Raw genomic sequence first — 22,178 nt, 5'->3', positions numbered from 1 at the left:
CTCTCTCTGTGTGTCTCTATGAATAAATAAAAAATAAAAAATCTTTTAAAAAAGAAAGTATCAATATTGGCTTCACAGGTTTCACTCAGAGCCCCTGAAAGTATATGCCAAATTTATTTGCACTTTTATGGAAGGGAGTTAGCCACCTTCCTCAATATATGATCCCAGTGGTGAAGAGTCACTACTAAAGAGAGTAGAATAAGATATTGGAAGGAAAGTAGATTTCTGTAGAACACTTCTCTTACTCATTCACTCATTTTACAAACGTTGAGAATACTATACAGCAGTAGATAATCTCAAACTCCACGTGCCAGATGCTATGGATCCAAAAGTGAGTAAAATGCAGTTCTCGTTTTCAGTAATTCAGTGTAGTGGTAGAGACAGACAAAAAGACAAAACTTAGAGAGTCTAGTGAGAATAATGAACTTATTCAAAGTGAAGAAATTAGAAGAATTAAACCTTCCAAGTTAAAATTAGAGCAAAAAGGAAGTGAAAATAGGTTGGCAATCATAAGCAGGCAGCAGATTCCAAGTGTGTATGAAGGTATGAGGGGGTGGGAAGAAGGGACATGTGAACTAGGCCTGGAAGGAGTCATGTTTCACCGAGCAGAATAGAAACCACCTGTGGGTGGGCAAGGGTTCAGGTATGTACCCCAGCAAGAAGGATCTTCGTCAGTCCTGACGCTAAGTCATAGTGCCCATAGTTCAGCACTTTTTATCGCATAGAGGTGTTAGTTTGGCTAACAGTTGGAGTGAGAAGTCCATTATAGAGCTATAGAGGTCTTTGAAGCTCAAGGCATTAATCTCTAGTGGTCAGATTCTCTAGTTAGTAGCTCCTAGAAAATGCCTAGCAGAGCCAAGTGACAGGAAAGAAGTCCATCTGTAAGGTTTTGTTTCCTCCAGTCAGGAGAAATTCAATTCTCTAGAAACGCCAAGAGTTCATTGGTTTTCCTCTCATTCTCCTTAGATAATAATAAAAAATGAATTTGGAATTAGTGGATTCCCAGAAGTTAGTGGCACTTCAGTTGAAACAAGAGATATATTGAAAAGAATCAAAGTCTGATAAATAGTCAAAGTGTTATAGAAGGAATTTGCTAAAAAAAATCCTACAATATACTTCCGTAAACCAAATGATAACCTATTTTGTTAAAACTAGGATTCTCATGTAATATAATAAATAGTCTTAAGAATATTTTTTATCAAATTTTAGCTAACTTTTTCTTTTTTGCTTTCCCTACTTTTTTTTTTTTTTTTTTAAGATTTTATTTATCCATGAGAGAGGCAGAGACCCAGGTGGAGGGGGAAGCAAGCTCCCTGTGGGGAGCCTGATATGGGACTCAATCCCAAGACCCTGAGGTCACACCCTGAACCAAAGGCAGATGCTCAACCACTGAGCCACCCAGGCGCCCCCCCCCCCCTGACTTTTCTTTTCTTTCTTTTTTTAAGATTTTATCCATTTATTCATGAGAGACACAGAGAGAGAGAGGCAGGGACACAGGCAGAGAGGGAAGCAGGCTCCATGCAGGGAGCCTGATGGCGGGACTCGATCCCGGGTCTCCAGGATCACGCCCTAGGCGGAAGGCAGAGGCTCAACCGCTGAGCCACCCAGGTGTCCCCCTACTGACTTTTCTGAGGGAAAATTGGTTAAGGCACACTGGTGACATTGTTTCCAGCTAATGAGGAATCATTTTCCAGTTTGACATGGTGTCATATTAGTCCAGAGAAACTGCTGTTACCAATGTTACTGAGCCAAATATTTGCTAAAGTTTTGTTCTCACTCTTGCTGTGGCAGGACATTGTGTCCATGCACTGAAATTTCGCGTAGAGACAAATGGCACTTTCTTCTGACTTGGAAAACTGATAACTTGCCAGGATATCTTGATTTGTCTGGATTTATCCATACATTAGAAAATAATAGTGAATAGAATGAGCACTAAACTAAAGACTTGGAAGTTCACTGCACATAATAACAAAAGAGATGAACTTACTAAACATTTACTGTTGGTTCCTTTATTTAATTTTTATTGGGCACTTACTGTATGTCCAGAACAGTTCCAGGTACCAGCAATCTGACTGTGGCCAAAGCAGATAAAATTCCCTATACCCTGGACTTTCCTTTCAGTGGGTACCATTCGTGGAATATCACACCTATGTAGTTCTCAGAACTGTCTCTGTTTTTCAGAGGCAGAAACTGAGGCTTCAAAGGTACCCACCATACTAGAGCCAGTGAGTGGTAGAGCTAGGCCTCCTATCTGGGCAGTCTGGCTCTGGATTGTTCTGTTCCAAGAAACTATGAGCAGATTGCCTAGTTACTTTCTAATTGACCAAATCAGCAAGCAGTTACAGCAATCACTTATTTTAGAACTATATAGACTTTGGAATAAAATTAAACGGAGAGCAGGAAGAGCAAAAGACTAATTTTTTTGTTCAGAAACTGAGGCGAAAAGAGTTTGAGAAAGAACTCTTTTATATAATCTTTCTTCAGCATCTGTCAGGACTTTTTTTTTTTTTTTCTGGAAAGACAGCAAATGGCACTTTTTTTTCCATGTACCAGTCAGAAAGAGGAACCAGACATCTTACCTCCCAACTAATACTTCCTCTTAATTGTATAAAACGATAGTACTTAACCTAATGGGAAACAGTATAATGTACTAGTGAAAACAGCATGGTCTTTAGGATCAGGCTGGGGTTTATTCTGGCTGTGTGACATGTGTTAACCTAACCACTGATCTTCAGTTTCCTCTTCTGTAGATAATAGTCATGCTTAGTGCATAGGGCCATTCTGATCATTAAATACAAGTATCCTGGGGATCCCTGGGTGGCGCAGCGGTTTGGCGCCTGCCTTTGGCCCAGGGCGCGATCCTGGAGACCCGGGATCGAATCCCACATTGGGCTCCCGGTGCATGGAGCCTGCTTCTCCCTCTGCCTGTGTCTCTGCCTCTCTCTCTCTCTCTCTCTCTCTCTCTCTGTGACTATCATAAATAAATTAAAAAAAAAATAAAAAAAAAGAAGTTTAAAAAAAAATACAAGTATCCGTGCCTGATACATAAAATAGTTCTCTGTGAAATCTATTATTAGGAAATTCTTCTTAGCAGTGAGGCATTGATGTAGGGGTGTTTTCCTCCTAATTTAGCTATTTCTCTGCAATTCTAGTTTATTCTGTCTTCAGTAAGATCAAGGATCTCTGTTCATGATTGAAAAGCAACATTATAAGTTGATATATCTAATTTAACCTAGAATATGTCAGAGCTAGCATGTAGCTGTTTATAACTATTAGCTTGTCATTCTTGTCTTTAAAAAAAAATTTTTTTTTTTAGTTGTGGACAGCCTTCTGCACACTGCTCTGCATCTAATCCGTCAGTAGGCCGGTCAGTTTGACCTCTCATAAATTCAGTGCATAAATTTCTATCACCACTGCCATAGTCTAAGCACCCACCACCTTTTGCCTAATGTGCCAGAGGAGGCTGTAACTGATGTCCCAGCCCTTGGCCTTCCACACTGTTCTGCCCACGGTAGGGTAATCTTTACAGACCTCAGTATGCTCATATCACAAGTTTGGGTGAAACCTCTTAGTGGGTTTCCCATTGCTGTTAGAGTGAACTCCAGTCTTCTAATGCTCTCTCTGAGCTGGCCCTTGGTCACCTCTCCAGCTCGATCTTTTACCATTCTTCTCTGCCTCATTCACTCTGCCCCACCAGCCTTCTGTCATTTCTCACACGGTCAGTTCGTTTCTGCTCTAGGACAGTGCTATCCAGTAAAACATTATGCGAAGATGGAGAGGATCAATAGTTGTGCTGTCTGGTTTGCTAATCACGAGCTACATGTGACTATTGAGCACTTGAAATGTGACTAATGGGACTGAGAAGCTGAGTTTTTATTTAATTGTAATCAATGTAAATATAAATAGCCATACATGGCTAATGGCTGTCGTATTGGACAGTACGGCGCTAGGGTTTTTGCTTGTGCTCTTCTGTTTGCCTTGGAGTACTCTCTTACTCTTCCTGGCTCACTGCTACTCATCCATCAGATTGAAATCTATTTCTTCTGCAGGGAGGCCTTTTCTGACCCATCAGTCTAAATTAGGAAATCTCATTGTTGTTGTCTGTCTCTCTCTTTTTTTTTTTTTTTTTAAGATTTTATTATTTATTCATGAGACACACAGAGAGGCAGAGACACAGGCAGAGGGAGAAGCAGGCTCCCTGCAGGGAGCCTGATGCAGGACTCGATCCTGGGACCCCGGGGTCATGCCCTGAGCCCAAGGCAGGTGCTAAACTGCTGAGCCACTCAGGGATCCCATCATGTTGTCTGTCTCATAGCCCCTGTACTTTTCCTGCATGGTATATAATGACAGTGGGATTGTTCATTTTACTGTTATCTCCCCACGTGAAAGCAGAGTTCATGTCTAATTTGTTACCGATGTATAACCAGCTTCCAGCACTGTGCCTGGCACTTAGTAGATGTTTGGTAAATCCGGTGAAGGAACATTCTGAAATATTTTCTCTATTTTTAGTTCTTGGGAAAAGTTCACAGAGTGATGTCTTAATCTAGGCACTGTCATGTTCTGAAAGGTATCTCAAAACAGATACGCTCCCCAGGTGATTGATTACATGTATCATCTCAAAGCCCAGCGCCTGCCAACTGGTAATTGTTCAGATACGAACTGACGATTCTTTGGAAACTGCAGCGCTATAGCATAATGATGTGAGAAGTTCCTGCCTTACAGGCTTGATGGAGGAGTTGGGGAGCAATTCTGGAGGTCACTAGACTACACTTAACCCAAGTTTTCAAGAGCCGATTTTGGAGGTGCCTGGCTGGTTCAGTCAGTAGAGTGTGCAGGTCTTGGTCTCAGGGTCGTGAGTTCATGGCCCACATTGAGCACTAAACATACTTTTAAAAAAATAAAGCCAGTTTTGAATAGGGCAACAGATTCCTCCTCCCCCTGTAAAGTCTCAAAAATGACCAGAAAAAAAAATTTAGGAATGGAAAAACCTCTGAAGTAAAAGCCGACTGGTGACTGATGGTTTATTTGGCGCTGTCTCAGATTCTTTACCCCATTCGACTGCAGCTCTTTTGTTAGTCTTAGTCGTGTCAGACAAGAATGGTTTCCCAAGAGCGTAGCTATTTCTGGAAGAGAGGAAATGATGGTGGTAGGGAATGGGAAACAGGAAGGAGACAGGCACCAGTAAGGCACCATTACTTTCGGAGATTGTGAGATGATTTCACAAAGCAGAGTTCCATGAGGTGTAATTATACATTTATAGGTAGATTCGGAAGAGCCCGTCTTTGAAGCTGTCATCAACTGGGTGAAGCATGCCAAGAAGGAGCGTGAAGAATCCTTGCCTGACCTGCTACAGTATGTCCGGATGCCCCTGCTGACCCCCAGGTACATCACGGACGTGATAGACGCTGAGGTAAGACATGCAAAACACATAGGATCCAAAACCTTGAATATCTCTTGCAGCTTAGTATTGTGAACTCAGGCCTCCCAGTTAGCCTATCTAGGAATGCCGGAGACGGTGGTTGCAAGGTCGTCTCCCCACAATTGCTTGGCAAGTCAGCCTTCTGGAAATGGAAATCTATCGTTTAATTTTCTGTTTTCTTGTCTTTTTGTTTTATATATTCTTATGTGTTTTACATAAGCAACATCAGATGATAACATCCCCTTCATCAAACATAAGTTGTTCCAAACTACTCTAAAAAAGATGCTTTATCAAGTCTCTGTTTTTGACCTCTCGTGAAACCAACACAAAATGGATTTTAATACCAATTTGGGTTATACTGTGGTTGTCTTTTTTTTTAATACTGTGTTTTTTTTAATAAAAGTGTTTCTCTAGCCCAAGTTCTTGGTGTGTACTGTTTTCATAATGTTTGCCATATATATCACCGATTGACCTAGACCATACTTTGGCAAGTACTGCTGTTTAACATACAGGTGAAGCCCAGGTCAGTGAATGCATTCCTTCTGGCCCAGCCCCAGACCTCTTGGGGACTTAACTATATATATAGTTTTCCAGGTCACATTAGAAAAATTGCAGGCTGGTTAGTGCCATGTGTCAAACTCTTTCTCATAATTTGTAATTTCTTTCTAGCAACTCCTGTAGCCATCACGTCTATTTCTTTATATAGTGATCTGTAGCTCAGACTCTCGAGTCAGAGTCAGGACTGAAATCCCAGATTGACCACTCGTCCTGCCCTGAGGGAGCCCGGCCTCACTCCCCTTCTCTCTCTGAGCTCCTCTACAGCTCCTCACTGGCTGAGCCCAGCCAGAATCCAGAGGGCCTGGGGACCACACGACCTACTTCATGTAGGCCAATCTCCTAAACCAGCGAGCAGAATGGAGAAGGATGCAGAGTGAATCTAGGGATGTGAAGAGCTGCCTGTTACAGAGCGCCGTCAGGTGGAGACAGGGGCATTGTGACGGTGCTATGAACCTTAGAGAAATTATTTCAGATAAGATTTACTATTTCTTATCATCCCAGGAATTAACAGAAGCCTGTTGGTTGTTCCTTAAAATTTTTATTAACTATTACGCACTTAAGTTTGTGTAATCACTGGAAGGATATACAAACAAACAAATAAAAGTAGTTAATGCCTAGTGCTGAGGTGGATAGGAAATATTCCTCAGGATTTCTTTTTATGTCATTTGATTTTTGAACCATGAACCATGTAATGATATATTGTCTATTAAAATTTTTTAGTTTAATTTGTGGAGACTGCATAATTACTAGCAGCCCTTCTGGAACCACAGAGCTTTAGAAACTGGTTTTCTCTACCAAGAAGTTATTTCTTTGTGTGCCATTTATATTCATTTTAAAGATGTGGCCCCTGTGGCTCATTCTACCATCTGCTATGTTTCAGCCTTTCATCCGCTGTAGTCTGCAGTGCAGGGATCTAGTTGATGAAGCAAAGAAGTTTCATCTGAGGCCTGAACTACGAAGTCAGATGCAGGGACCCAGAACGAGGGCTCGTCTAGGTAAGCTGGCATCTTGGCAGAAGGAAGGGATATTTTTCAACTCCCCCTTGCCAGGTGGCATGATATAGTGAAAAAGAACATTCAGGAAAAAAAAAAAAAAAAGAACATTCAGGAAGAAATACAAAGACCTGTTTCGGACCTGTTTTTAATCTTTTAGTAATGGCGTCCTCTTGGACAAGTCACTTCACCACTCTGAGCTCTCCTATAAACTAAGGATACCTTCCCTATGTATTTGACATACCTGGAGGATTAAATGGAATAGTGTGTAAAAGCACTTTCTAAATTGTCAAGTACTATGCAGCATGAGTTATAATTTTATTTCACTATTTTTGGAGTCCTGTGAATTAGAAATTATTTCAGATGCCAAGTTGTATTTCGCCATTCTGGAGTAAAAAGAGGAAGAGAGGGATCCCTGGGTGGCGCAGCAGTTTAGCGCCTGCCTTTGGCCCAGGGCGCGATCCTGGAGACCCGGGATGGAATCCCACGTCGGGCTCCCAGTGCATGGAGCCTGCTTGTCCCTCTGCCTATGTCTCTGCCTCTCTCTCTCTCTCTCTCTGTGTGACTATCATAAATAAATAAAATTTAAAAAAAAAAGAGGAAGAAAAAGCAGCAGTACAATATAAAGTACAGGGGTGTTGGTAGTGACGTTCAAGAGTTCAGAGCCTGGACTCTGGAGCCAGACTGCGTGGGTGCAGATCCCAGCTGACTACTTGGCACGTATATTAACTTTGGCAGGAAATCTCGCCTCTCTGTGCTTCAGTTGCCTCCTCTCTAAAGTGGGATCATAGTTCTTACCTCAAACATGGTTATGAAGAGTTAAATGAAGTGATTTATGTAAAAGGCTTGGGTTAGTTCTTGGCACCTGACAAGTGCTGTATACGTTAGCTGTTATCTTAGCAAAGAGACTTAGGTTCATATCACAGCTCCACCAATGACTGGTTGTTTGACCTTGGGTAAGGTCGTCAATTTATCTGAGCCTGTTCTTCTGCCTGGAAAATGAGGATACTAATGTCTTATTTCCCTGGATGTTTGTGGAGATTAAATGGGATGGTGTATATAAGATGCCTGACATTGAAGCTGACGGGTAGTAAGTACTCAGATATTACCTCGCTTCTGTTTCCTGTCCTCCCTATTCCACTATTGTAGGTTATAAATGATCTATGGGGTGGTGTTTTGTTTTTGGTATTGTATATTTTTTCTCCTACCTAACTGTGGACTCGTGTATATGAAGGTGTTAATTGATAATTAAGCTGTTCACTGATAGTTTGAAGTAGAATGATGATTCGTGGGCAGCCCGGGTGGCTCAGCGGTTTAGCGCCACCTTCAGTCCAGGGCGTCATCCTGGAGACCCAGGATCAAGTCCCACGTCGAGCTCCCTGCATGGAGCCTGCTTCTCCCTCTGCCTGTGCCTCTGCCTCTCTCTCTCTTTCCTCTCTGTGTATTCTCATGAATAAATAAATAAAATCTTTAAAAAAAAAAAAAAAAGAATGATGATTCGTCCCCTGATTTTTTTTTTTTTAATTTTTATTTCTTTATGATAGTCACAGAGAGAGAGAGAGAGAGAGAGAGAGGCAGAGACACAGGCAGAGGGAGAAGCAGGCTCCGTGCACCGGGAGCCCGACGTGGGATTCGATCCCGGGTCTCCAGGATCACGCCCTGGGCCAAAGGCAGGCGCTAAACCGCTGCGCCACCCAGGGATCCCCTGATTTTTTTTTTAATGGTATAAGTACCATATGTCAGTGTATGTCAGTATGGAAATGTTAGGAATACAGAGAAGACCGTGAGAGATTCGAATGTGATTCTACATGCCCTTAGGGTTATGAGGTTATTTTTCTGAAGTTCCAGAAAACAAATTCTGAAGCTGTTTCCAGCTAGATTCTTTTTTTTTTTTTTTTTAAGATTTTTCTTTATTGAGACACAGGCAGAGACACAGGCAGAGGGAGGAGAAGCAGGCTCCCTGTGCGGAGCCCGATACAAAACTCGATCCCAGGACCCCAGGGTCACTCCCTGAGCTGAAGGCAGATGCTCAACCACTGAGCCACCAGGTGTCCTTTCAACTAGATTCTTATATTAGCATCTTCTTGTCAGTGTCTTAGAAATAAATTGTTCCTACTATCATGTTCTCTACTCATCTCCCTTCATAGCAATTGCTAAACCAGCTACCAGGATAATGACTCTTCTGCATAGAGCATAAGGAAATTAAATTTACAGCTACATAAAGATGGCATTCCAAATAATGGGTGGGGATTTTGTCTTATTTACTTCATACCCATAACTCTCTCACAGAGAATACAGTGGATATTGCCATTTCTAATTTGTCACAATCTCCTTTTCTGAGCTAAAGAGCAATACATGTGGAAATGTCGTCTCTGAAGCCTGTGATGTTAGCAATCCTGCAGTCGTATCTCCTATAGTCCTCTGACTGCATACCACAGCTTGCACACATTCCTATCTCCCCTCCCCAAATAATGACAAGGGCACTGTCAAGATGCCTTGGCTTTACTAATGTGCTTTTTCATACTGTTTTTGTCAGGCGTTTTAGACATACTCTCCTCATTCTAAAGATAAAATCTAATTTTACAAGTCCCATTCCCCTGCCCCCTCCTCCCCCACCCCATTCATTGGCAAAGAACAAACAGGTTTCCTTCTTTTTTTTTTTTATTTTTTATTTTTTTAATTTTTATTTATTTATGAGAGAGAGAGAGAGAGAGAGAGGCGCAGAGACACAGGCAGAGGGAGAAGCAGGCTCCATGCACCGGGAGCCTGACATGGGATTCGATCCCGGGTCTTCAGGATCGCACCCTGGGTCAAAGTCAGGCGCCAAACCGCTGCGCCACCCAGGGATCCCTTTTTTTTTTTTTTTTGTTTTTTAGATATTGTATTTACTTATTCGAGAGAGAGAGAGAGGCACAGGCAGAGGGAGAAGCAGGCCCCATGCAGGGAGCCCGACGTGTGGGACTTGATCCCGGGTCTCCAGGATCATGCCCTGGGCCGAAGGCGGCACTAAACTGCTGAGCCACCCAGGGATCCCAAACAGGTTTCCTTCTAATCAGTCCTTTCTCTAGCTCTTTTCATGTTAGTTTGAGTAGTAGTCCCCGGGTTAGGGTCTGAAGACATTGAAACACTTAGAAGTTCTCTCAGGAGAGGAAGACTTACGAGGCACAGAACCATGGAAGAAATCACAGGATAAGGTTAGTGAGTTTGACTAAATAAAAATCATGCACAACATTATAAGACAAATTAGGAAAGTAAATTTGTTACATCGACAGCAGAATCAAGCTCATTTATATATAAAGAGCTCATAACAAAAATACATGAGAGAAACACTAAAGAGTGTACTGGGACGCCTGGGTGGCTCAGGGGTTGAGCATCTGTCTTCGGTTCAGGAAGTGACCCCAGGGTCTCGGGATCGAGTCTCACACCGGGCTCCCGGAGGAAGCCTGCTTCTCCCTTTACTGTGTCTCTGCCTCTCTGGGTCTTTCGTGAATAAATAAATAAAACCTTTAAAAAAAAAAAAGAAAAGAACTGGAATTTCAAATTCAAGCATATTATCACAGGGTTATATGTGATTGTTTATAATCTCAAATTACAATAACATCTGAAATGCCTAAGAATAGTAAAATTATGTATCAAAATATTTTACTAATATTTGGGAAGGGGGGCGCTTGCTGGCTCGGTTGGTGAAGCATGCAACTCCTCATCTCAGGGTTGTGAGTTCAAACCCCATATTGGTTGTGGGTGTAGAGATTACTTTAAAAACATAAAATCATAAAAATAAAACCAGGATATAACTAATATGGTCCCATTTATGTTTATAAATATTTAGAAACAAGCCTGAAAAGGAATAATCTCTTACATTTTGGTGTGTCTTCATATTGTGGAATTATGAATAACATTTTTCATAATATTTGTCTATATTTTCTAAATTCCTTTAGCAGTGAGAATGTAGTTTATGTATGTTTTATAATCGTAAGAAATATAACTTCTAAATCTTTTTAACCAGGGGGGTAATATGTAAGTAAGGATGACAATTACATTAATCTTCAAGTTATGTTTTATATTTTCTAAAAGAAAATGGCTTTCGTGCTAGAAGAGCTACACAGACTAAAAAAAGACATCAGAATTGACTAAAATGATGTTCATGGTGAAATCACTGGTGCTCTCAAAAGTTAGTTCTGTTAGCTCTCAAAAGTTCTCAAAAGTTCTGTCGGCATTACATGTAACTCCAGCAGCAATGGGGAAGTTAGTTAGATGCAGCTTGGTAAATAGTCTTTTTTTTTTTTTTTTAAGATTTTATTTATTCATGGGGGAGCGTGCAGAGACACAAGCAGAGGGAGAAGCAGGCTCCATGCAGGGATCCCAACGTGGGACTCAATCCTGGGTCTCCAGGATCACGCCCTGGGCTGAAGGCGATGCTAAACCGCTGGGCCACCCGGGCTGCCCAGTAGATAGTCTTTTAAAACACAAGATCTAGGGACCTCTGGGTGGCTCAGCGGTTAAGCGCCTGCCTTCGGCCCAGGGCATGATCCTGGAGTCCCAGGATCAAGTCCCACATCGGGCTCCCTGCATGGAGCCTGCTTCTCCCTCTGCCTGTGTCTCTGCCTCTCTCTCTCTCTCTCTCTCTCTCTTTCTCTTTCTCTTTCTATGTCTTTCATGAATAAATAAATAAAAATCTTTAAAAAAAAACAAGATCTATCTTAGGAAAATAATGAAAAGGTCTTTCATGGCAAAGAAGTTTTGGAACCAATGGTTTAGGGCCCCAGACATTTAGAACCATAAAATCCCTGAGAGATTCACACTGACACCTCTGTCCATGTTGCACTGTAGACATATGACCAGAATGTTTACTGAGAAACTTTGAACTAAGAACAAATGCTGTTATTTCTCTGGGTTTTGTAACCTAATCTAAGTATTTCTTATCTGTTTCTATGTCTCCATCCTTCCTAAGCTGCCTGAGTGAAACCATATTATCAAGAAAGAGTGGATTTTTTTCCTGGGTTTTTTTTTTTTGTTTGTTGGTTTGGTTTTTTTTTTTTTTTCTTCTGTTGTCATTTTTCATTTCTGGGAATTACATAAAGCAGCAGGAATTATAGCTGAAAACAGTGGACATTTTTTTAAATGTGCAAAACATAGAAAATACCTCTCAGCTGTGGAGTATTTTCATTCTCTTAGCCATACACATATCATTGACTAGCATCACTTTTTTTTTTTTTAAAGAGTTTTATTTTTTAATTTTTTAGTGGTGAGGAGGGGCAGGAGAGAAAGAATCCTAAGCATGCTCCACACATATAATTGAGCCTGACAGAGGGCTCCATCTCAGGACCCTGAGACCATGACGTGAGCCAAAATCAAGAGTTGGACACTTAACAACTGAACCATCTAGGCGCCCCCTGGCATCCTAATTTATCTATAAAGGGAAATGTGTGTGGATAGAAGGACTGTTTTTATCTTCTCTATTCAAGTCAAAGGGAGAAAAGAGGTGCCGTAAGAAAGGGGAAAATAAGAGAATGATGCCTCCAAGGAAGAAATAAATACTTTGTGGTCCTGGCCTCTCCCAGGTTGAAGGAATTTTATGCACAAATAAGCATAAGTGAAAGGATCCTTTGTTCAAATGCTTTACTTTTCTAAAAGAAACTGACTGCTGAGACCTGCTTACTGGCTCACCTTGGAAAAGGGTTCATTTACTTTATTTGGCAAGTACACAAGAGAGATGCCCTCTTTAATGAGGTTAAACTTCAGGGTTCACTTGTGGATTATTAAGAAAAATTTTAAATATATACAGAAACAGAAAAACAGATTCCCCATAGCCGTCACACCATTTCATTTTTTTTTTTTTTTAATAAACGTGGGGCAGGCTGTTCTTTATTTATTTATTTATTTTTTTATGATAGTCACAGAGAGAGAGAGAGAGGCAGAGACACAGGCAGAGGGAGAAGCAGGCTCCATGCACCGGGAGCCCGACGTGGGATTCGATCCCGGGTCTCCAGGATCGTGCCCTGGGCCAAAGGCAGGCGCCAAACCGCTGCGCCACCCAGGGATCCCCATCACACCATTTCAACAATTATCAACGCATGGCCTATTTTGAAGCAAATCTCAGGATGTAATTCCATCCATATATATTACGCTTTCATATATATTTTTGAAAGATATTGCTTTATAAAAATATATCCAAAATGCTATTTAGATTTATTTAAAATGTATCTAAAATGCCTCACTCTTCAGAGGAAACCCACAGCAGTTCTTTATTTTCATCAGATATCAAGTACTTGTTCATATTTCCCCTGTTTCTGTTTGAACACTTAAGTTGCCCCAGTCATCATGATCCAGACAGAGAAGGTCCACATGTTGCATTGAGTTCCTATCTCTCTTCAGTCTCTTTTAATCCATGGGTTTTTCCCTCCTACTTTGGTATTTCCTTGCAATTTATATGTTGAAGAAACCAGGCTGTTTGACTTGTAGAATTTCCCACATTCTGGATTTTGCTGATTGCATTCATGCAGTGTCATTTAGTATGTTCTTCTGTCCCTGTATTGTCTATAAACTGTATAAACTGGTGATTAGACTAGAGGCTTGGTAAATTTTAAGATTCAGGTTAATTTTTTATCAAGAATACTATATAGGTGATGGTGGTGTACTTCCTATTTGAGCTAAGATCTTACTATAAAGTAGTTTCTTTGCTTTTCCCTAATGATTATAGTAGCCATTGATGATAATTGTCAGGGCCATTTACTTCATTAGGGATGTATCTGTGTTTTTGTCCGTTTATAGGTACTCCATTTGCTCTTTCAAGTTCAGTCACTTATAAGATCGCCTTGGTCTCCAAAATGCCCTCCTAGAGGAGATCCCTGTGTGGCTCAGCAGTTTGGCGCCTGCCTTTGGCCCAGGGCACGGTCCTGGAGCCCCGGGATCAAGTCCCGCGTCGGGCTCCCCGCAGGGAGCCTGCTTCTCCCTCTGCCTGTGTCTCTGCCTCTCTCTCTCTCTCTCTCTCTCTCTCTCTCTCTCTCTCTCTCTCTCATGAATAAACAAATAATTTTTTTAAAAAAAGCCCTCCTAGTAATTGTACGAAATGCTCCATTCTCTCCATGAGCTCTAGTGGAGCACATGTACAGATCTTCTCAAAAGACTTTGCTCTTTGAAAAAGGGCAAAAGAGAATTATTTTATCATGAGAAGGCCTTATGGGAGAGGGGAAAATATAAAGGTCATCAAAATACCTACTTTGGGAAAATAGTAGAGAAAAAGACTCTATTTAAAAGACTGCTGTTATGATTACCTGGCAGTTGGGATGACTTGGCAGGGAACGTGGTCATAAAGTTGGCTAAATTGGAAAAATTAATGGAAAGAGATTTTTTAAAATCTATTACTTGGTTTCTTAAACTATAACTTCGAACTTCTTGAGACAAGGTTAGAATATTCTTTCTCCATTACAAAACACTCCGATTTTAGGGACGCCTGGGTGGCTCAGTGGTTGAGTGTCTGCCTTCAGCTCAGGGCATGATCCCAGAGTCCCAGGCTTGAGTCCCGCATCGGGCTCCCTGCATGGAGCCTGCTTCTCCCTCTGCCTGTGTCTCTGCCCCTCTCTGTGTCTCTCATGAATAAATAAATAAAATCTTAAAAAAAAAAAAAACAAACTCCCATTTTTAGTTTTACAGGCTGAGAAGATAAGGGAGCTCATTTAGCCCTCTACCTGCACTGAGAAACTCACTTATTATATCAACTAGAGTCCTCTAGATAGGTTGGAATGGTATGATGTGTTGTTCAAGTTTGCCTTCTGGAGTTTTATGTTGTCCTGAAATTTTAATTTCAGAGATCCAAGTCCTCAAGAGCTAAAGCCTCATTAAAAAAAAAAATTTCCTGTCAGGCAGCCTTATGATGACTGTCCTATTTCAGATTGCTTCTCTGGGCCACATAAAATCCTACAACAATCTCTCCTTATGTTTCCCCTCAGATGGTGAAGTAACCTATGTATCTTCTCCTTTTGTCCTCAGGAGCCAATGAGGTGCTTCTAGTGGTTGGGGGCTTCGGAAGCCAGCAGTCTCCCATTGACGTAGTAGAGAAATATGACCCCAAGACTCAGGAGTGGAGCTTTTTGCCAGTAAGTAATGGTGGAACTAGTCATGGGGAAAGAATTTAAATGTCCTGAGTCCCTGACTCTAGATCTTAAGTAACCCAGCCCTAAAAATAGCAAAGCCTAGTAACAGCATGATGCTCCTTATAACAGTGTCATGCATGCACATGGTAGGTTCTAAATCAGTCAGTCGTTATTGACCATTTAGATAGAAGATCAGACTTCAGAAATATCAAAGACCCTGTGTCACATTAAACTTACCTGGCCCGCCACTATTTGGGCACCTCCCTGAGCTATCTGTGTAACTCCCAGCTTGCTCTGTTAAACTGCACTCAGTGCCAAGTTATTTTAAATTGAACTACTGTTCACTTGAAGTCTAAAGTTTGTATCTTTCTCCCTTCATGTGTCTCTTTTTAGTGCTGGATGAACAATAATAATCTTGAGAAAACATGAACGTCTCTTTTTATTTATTTTTTATTTTTTTAATGATTGATTTGAGAAAAGGATCCAGTAGGGGTGGGCAGAGGGAAAGGGAGAAGGAGAGAAGCATAATTCTCACTGAGCATGGAGCCCAACACGGGGCTCAATCCCACAACCCTGAGATCATGGCCCGAGCTGAGATCAGATGCTCAATTGACTGAGCCACCCAGGCACCCCCAGAAAACATGGAAATCTTTTAACCTATCCTCCTAACTTTTAGGACCCGAGGCCCTTTGATTAACAGTTTGGGGATACTTTTCTACTTCATAGAAAGATACTATATATTCCAGTTCTTTAGCCCTGGAATAGACAGTGGAATAGAAAGGAATCAGATACTCGATAATGGAAAGACACTAAACTTTTTGGAAGCCTTGGAAAGAGACACCTGTCCAGAAGGGTTACATCTTTAAAAGCATCACAACAAGCAAGAGGGTATTCATTCAGCAGGCAGTTGGAGACCACTTGAGGGTGAACCACTGTCTCAGGAAGGGTTCGTGGTGACAAGTGAAGGAGAGGGATGTAGATAAAAACGGGAAGGTCAGCAAAAGGTGGTAGAGTCTAAGACTTGCATGACTGAAATGATTTGCACCTCTTCTCTCCTGAATCCATAGAGCATCACTCGTAAGAGACGTTATGTGGCCTCAGTGTCCCTACATGACCGGATCTATGTAATTGGTGGCTATGATGGCCGTTCCCGCCTCAGTTCAGTGGAATGTCTAGACTATACGGCAGATGAGGATGGGGTCTGGTATTCTGTTGCCCCTATGAACGTCCGACGAGGCCTTGCTGGAGCCACAACCCTAGGAGGTATGCTTGGTGTGCAGGGCACTATTTCCATTTTGTTGGGCCGGATCAGGGTTCATACCATTCCTGTTGTCTGGCAGGAGCATGAAATGTGGAGGATACTGGAAGGTTAAATATTTCTTTTTGCTTTTGGAAATATTGTTACCAAAGCTTTTCAGTATTAATGGATATTTCAACACCAATGACAGAGTTGGTAAATCAAGTTCCAGTGTGCTCAGTGGAGAATTGGTGCTAGTTATATTTTTGCAAACTCCAGCTGGTCTTTGAATGCTTTTGAGGATTCCATCTGACCCCATTCTTTTTACATGTCTTTTCTTTTTTTTTATGATTTATTTATTTACTTGAGAGAGAGACAAGAGACAAAAAGTGCATGAGCAGAGGGAGGGACAGAGAGAAAAGTAGACTCCCTGCTGAGCTCAGGGCTCAGTCCCAAGACGGGGATCCATGAGATCATGACCCGAGCCAAAGTCAAACATTTAACCGACTGAGCCACCCAGGCACCTTTCTGTGTTTTTGTTTTTTTGTTGTTTTGTTTTGTTTTGTTTTTAAGATTTATTATTTGAGAGACAGTGTGAGCATGTGCTAGTGGGAGTTGGGTGGGGAGGATCTCCAGCAGACTCCCTGCTGAGCACAGAGCCTGACATGGGGCCTGATCCCAGGATCCTCCCATGATCATGACCTGAGCCAAAATCAAGGACGCCCAGCCGAGGCACGTAGGTCCCCCCCCCCCCATCTTTTTAGGTGTCTTAACCGTGATGTCTTCCTTACCTATAAAACTTAATTGGCTTACTCAAGAAAAACACTTTGGTTTTGCTCCCAAACATTTGAAAGACTTGTGGGGAATTTCCAAAGAGAGGAGTCATTAGAAATCTCTCATCCTCTAATAGTCTGTGATTCATTCATTCTGAGCAGATATGATCTACGTGTCTGGAGGCTTTGACGGAAGCAGGCGTCATACCAGTATGGAGCGGTATGACCCAAACATTGACCAGTGGAGCATGTTGGGAGATATGCAGACGGCCCGGGAGGGTGCCGGGCTAGTTGTGGCCAGCGGAGTGATCTACTGCCTAGGTATTCGGTCTGGGAGGCAGAGATGGGCGGGAACTTCATGGGTGGCAACCTTTGGGTGGGGATCTCTTTTTATCAAAATGAAGTTCATAGACTTGTTTCAACTAAAATCCTAGTCTGTCATCCTGTTTTTTTTCTGTTAGCTGGGATTCTTTTTCGTGGAAGCAGGAAACCGGGTACTGTCAGATTTCTCTTTGGATTATTGGAACTCTTAAGAACTAAAACTGAAAGAATTAGTTGAAACACTGAGAGAAAGACAGATTGGGAATGGACATGAGGATTTCCCAATATTTCTGAATGGTCCGTACTTTGTTTTTCAGGAGGATATGATGGCTTGAATATCTTAAATTCTGTTGAGAAATATGATCCCCACACAGGACACTGGACTAATGTTACACCAATGGCCACCAAGCGCTCTGGTAAGCCCAGTCATACCTAAGATTTGCTGACAAATCTTTGTATATGCAGTGGTGGCCCAGAGACACGGTATCAGCAAATCAGAGTTGTAGTTCTTTCTTCACTTACACTTAGAGTAAATGAGGTTCCACATTCTCTCCTTTGCTTGTCTTTACATATAGTGAGAATAAAGACAACTAGATTATCCTAGGCCTGTCTGGCCTTTGTCCACACCCTCAGCTGCTGTAGAATTCAGCTAGCTTTCAGTGATCGTGTTTTGTTTTTAGAATTCTGATCCTGGGATCCCTGGGTGGCGCAGCGGTTTAGCGCCTGCCTTTGGCCCAGGACGCGATCCTGGAGACCCCGGATCGAATCCCACGTCGGGCTCCCGGTGTATGGAGCCTGCTTCTCCCTCTGCCTGTGTCTCTGCCTCTCTCTCTCTATCTGTGTGACTGTCATAAATAATAAAAATAAAATTAAAAAAAAAAAAAAAGAATTCTGATCCTGAGCTTAGTAGTGTTCACTTGCTATACCTTTCTTTTTTTCCCCCCAGGTGCAGGTGTAGCCCTGCTAAATGACCATATTTATGTGGTGGGAGGATTTGATGGGACAGCCCACCTTTCTTCTGTTGAAGCATACAACATTCGCACCGATTCCTGGACAACTGTCACTAGTATGACCACTCCGCGATGTTATGTCGGGGCCACAGTGCTTCGAGGGAGACTTTATGCTATTGCAGGGTAAGGATTTGGAAGCCAGACCAGAGTCCTCAGGGATCGAGGACCACATGAGCCAATCTGAATTTTTGGATCAAGACCGGCTGTGGGTTGGGGGAGACATCTCCAGTGGCAGCCTTTAATGTAGGACTGTATGGAAAGGAATAGAAGGTTCATTTTCTTCTTTTGCTTCTTCCCCATTCAGATATGATGGGAATTCCCTGCTGAGTAGCATTGAGTGCTATGACCCTATCATCGACAGCTGGGAAGTAGTGACATCCATGGGAACCCAGCGCTGTGATGCTGGGGTTTGTGTTCTTCGGGAGAAGTGACCATTGTTGGAGCACCGTCCGGAGCTAGTGACCAGTCCAGGGGACAGTTTACGGGAGAGTCAAGGATCCTTTCCAGAATATCTGTTTCTCACTGTGTGCACAGGGTGATTACAAGCGCCAGTGCAGTGATGATTGTACTTATTTAACACACACTCCACCTTGCGCTGGTAGTTGTCCCTGAGGAGGGTGGGTAACAGACACTCAAGGGAAGACAGCGCATACTGAATGGATCTGAGAGGCCAGGTCACCTCTTCTGGTCTAGACAGCACTCTCATGTGCTCAGGAGAATCTCTGTATCTGTTGTGCCTCGTGTATTGCAGACACTTAAGGTCAGTGTGACCTACGGAATGTGGGCAGTATCCAGCGTAGATGACCGGAAGGATACCAACTTGAGGAAGCTGGGTAAAATCCAAGTCTTGTTTTCCAGGAAGATCTTTCCTAGTCTACAGTAGCTAGGGGCAGCAGTTCCGTTCTGGAGGATAACAAAGGGGAGAGCCCCCTGTCCCACTTTGGGGGCTTGGAGAGAGACCTGGCACTCCCTTCAGGGACAGGGTTGGTATATCAGAACCGGGTTTAGAATAAGGGACGTCAGAAGAATTTGATGGAAGGTGAGTGAACTGAGAACACCACTGAAGTATAACCTGGAAGACTTAAGAGGGTGGTCATACTGAAGGATCTTTTTATTTCCCCATGGACGTCCTGAACCAGAATGGTGCGCGTCTTGGCACCAGAGACTGACAGAGTAAGAGTGAACGAGTGTCGGGATGGGCAGAGATGGAATGAACGTGGGAGTTGGGTATGCCTGGGAACAAACTAGAAGTACCTGTGATTTTACAGTCGTCTTATTTCCTGCCAGGGCTCATCTACCCGTGGCATGGTTTGCCTTGAGTAGGTGAGACACTATCTCTCTGTGTTGAATCAAATACTACTACACTATTATACTTCATTACTATTTATTTGGGGTGGGGTGGGGGTGGCAGCAGCCAAAAAGTTCAGCTACCTGATTACTGCCCCATTCCTTTAAGGGCACCCTTCTGCTGAGAAGTGGTTTTTACTGCTGTGTTTGGTACAGTTCATCCTTTTCCTACTATAAGGCCCTCACCTGTCCTTAGGGTGGATTTCATTTATCCCAGGACAGAATAATCAAGGACAACCAAAATCCTTTTGTTAGTTCCAGTACTTGCTATCGCCATTGCTGAGCCACCGTTCAAGGCTCCCCCTGTGTTTTGGAGTGAAATTCTTAGTTTTGTGGGTATTGGAAGTGTGGGGACGTGATAACCTAAAGAAGGATGCACTTTCCCTTTATTTTGAAATTCCATTTTTTTCTCTTTCCCTGAGTTGTATTGACCTCAAGAGTTCATTTCCTTTGTATTTTTTTAATAAAATATTAAAAATCAATGGTCTCAAATGCCTATAGGAGAGTTTGTGGCTAACCAGCACTGTCTTGCAGATACTGGGGGTGGGGTGGGGAGGGGGGAGCAGGCATAGTGGTCAGCTGTATGTCCTCGCTCTTCTCCCTGTTACCCTGTGTGTTTGCCAACTAGCTCCACTATGTTTCTCTGACATGGGTAAGAGGTAGCTACCCCTTTACCCTTGCCAAGATACTCATCAGTAAAATATTTATGTGAAATTGCATGTTTATTGACTCCTCTCACACCTGGAGTTTACTTGAGAACCAAACAGAATAATGGGGAATCCATCTTGAGCTAATTTAGTACCCACTTGACTTTTAGGGTGTTAGTCACTCCGGTCCTTTTTTCATTTGCTTAGATTTAGGGCACGTGATATAAATAGCTAAGGAGAAGGCCTGCAAAACTGCAAAAAATCCTGGTATTTCCAGAGCAAAGGAAAGAGGGAGCCAAAAAGGAAGTTATTTTCTCTAAAGAAGCCTGCCAACCTTTCCTCAGCAGATGGGTTTGTGCCTGCTGATCAAACCACAGCTATGAAACATGTGGCTCATCCTATCTCAGGGAAAGATCCAGGGGAGGCAGAGAAATGGGGGTAAAGAACTGAGGGCTCCTGGACTATCTTTACTGCTTGCTTTTCTGAGTCGCAGACCAAATTCCTAAATAGTTCTTCTATGGCAGCCACGGCTGAATACTCTACAGAAAACATGTAAAACTTTGCTCTCTTCCCACTCTTCCCAATCCTACACACTTTGGTTATGCACATACGCAGATGTACCCCTGATTTGGGGGTTCCTCTTGTTTTTCTAGGTCTCTTGGATGGCAACCAGCCAAAGAGGTCTCCAGTCTCAGAGATTCATCATTGTCGTGTCACCCCTATTACCATACAGACATGCAATCTGTTTCTTGGTCCTTAATGACTCTATTTCTAACAGTCCCACATACATTCCTATACTTGTATTCCCTCTGCTACCGCCTACTTCGGGCCTGTATCTCTTGCCCCGACTCGCGGAGTGACTCACGGCCTCTCCTCTCCTTCTTCCAGTCTAGCTCTTCCATTTTGTCATCGGTGTCATCACAGCACCTAACACACAGCAAATTTCCAGTGAATATCAGCGTTCTGGCCTTTATTCCCTAGGTGCCCATTGCCCGTATCATGGAGCTCAGGATTCCTTCCCATGGCTTCAGACCCGTGGTGCTGGGCCCACTCCGCCCCTCGGTCTTCCCTTCCTCCGCTCCGCTGTTCCCCCCCGAGGTGAAACGTGTCCAGCGGCCTCCCGCGCGCCCTGAAGCTCGCTCTCCTCCTTGCTCGGGGTTTCTACTGTCCTGCCTGAACTCCACCCTCAGGACAGAATCCTGGCCACACCCGGAGGCCTTAAAATGTCACGTGGCGGGGTCCCTCGGGCCGCAGCGGCCTGGGGATCGAGGCCCCATCGGACTCCCCGCAGGGAGCCTGCTTCTCCCTCTGCCCGTCTCTCTGGGTCTCTCGTTAACAAATAAACTTTTATTTTTTTTTGAAGATTTTTATTCATTCACAGAGACCCCGGCAGGGGGAGCAGCAGGCTCCACGCAGGAGCCCGACGCGGGACTCGACCCGGGTCTCCAGGGTCACGCCCAGGGCCGAAGGCGGCGCTGAACCGCTGCGCCCCCCGGGCTGCCCAATAAATAATCTTAAAAAAAAAAAAAAAAAAGAAAAAGAAATGTCGCGTAGGGAGACCCTCTTCTCACTCCCCAGATGGGGATCACTCCGGGTCGTGGCCTCCGTCTACTTCATCCCGTGCCTGTGGTCGTCGCAGGCCGCGGGGTCGGGGCGCCCCCCGGTGCCGCCCCCCGGTGCCGCCCGCCTGAGGGCCGGGGCCGGGGCCCCTGCGCCGCGCGGGGAGCTACTGAGGCAACGAGGCCGCGCAGGCCGCGGCGCTGGGCGGAGGAGACGCCGCC

The 22,178-nt window shown here is 43.3% G+C and overlaps 1 protein-coding gene across 3 annotated transcripts in view; it reads left to right on the top strand.

Moving 5' to 3' along the window:
• Positions 1 to 20,232, top strand: part of KLHL12 (kelch like family member 12) — a 28,828-nt gene extending 8,596 nt beyond the window's left edge. For all 3 annotated transcript variants that reach the window (XM_055319137.1, XM_055319139.1, XM_055319138.1), the window contains exons 5-12: positions 5,261 to 5,410; positions 6,858 to 6,972; positions 14,959 to 15,065; positions 16,130 to 16,325; positions 17,235 to 17,393; positions 17,711 to 17,809; positions 18,340 to 18,526; positions 18,708 to 20,232. In XM_055319137.1, coding sequence (XP_055175112.1) covers positions 5,261 to 5,410; positions 6,858 to 6,972; positions 14,959 to 15,065; positions 16,130 to 16,325; positions 17,235 to 17,393; positions 17,711 to 17,809; positions 18,340 to 18,526; positions 18,708 to 18,834 — 1,140 coding nt within the window. In that variant the 3' untranslated portion in view covers positions 18,835 to 20,232. The remainder of the gene's footprint in view (positions 1 to 5,260; positions 5,411 to 6,857; positions 6,973 to 14,958; positions 15,066 to 16,129; positions 16,326 to 17,234; positions 17,394 to 17,710; positions 17,810 to 18,339; positions 18,527 to 18,707) is intronic.
• Positions 20,233 to 22,178: the final 1,946 nt, after the last annotated feature.

Source organism: Nyctereutes procyonoides, unplaced genomic scaffold, assembly GCF_905146905.1.
Source record: "Nyctereutes procyonoides isolate TBG_1078 unplaced genomic scaffold, NYPRO_anot_genome, whole genome shotgun sequence".
NCBI lineage: Eukaryota > Metazoa > Chordata > Mammalia > Carnivora > Canidae > Nyctereutes > Nyctereutes procyonoides.
This window is presented reverse-complemented; position numbering and strand designations above follow the sequence as displayed.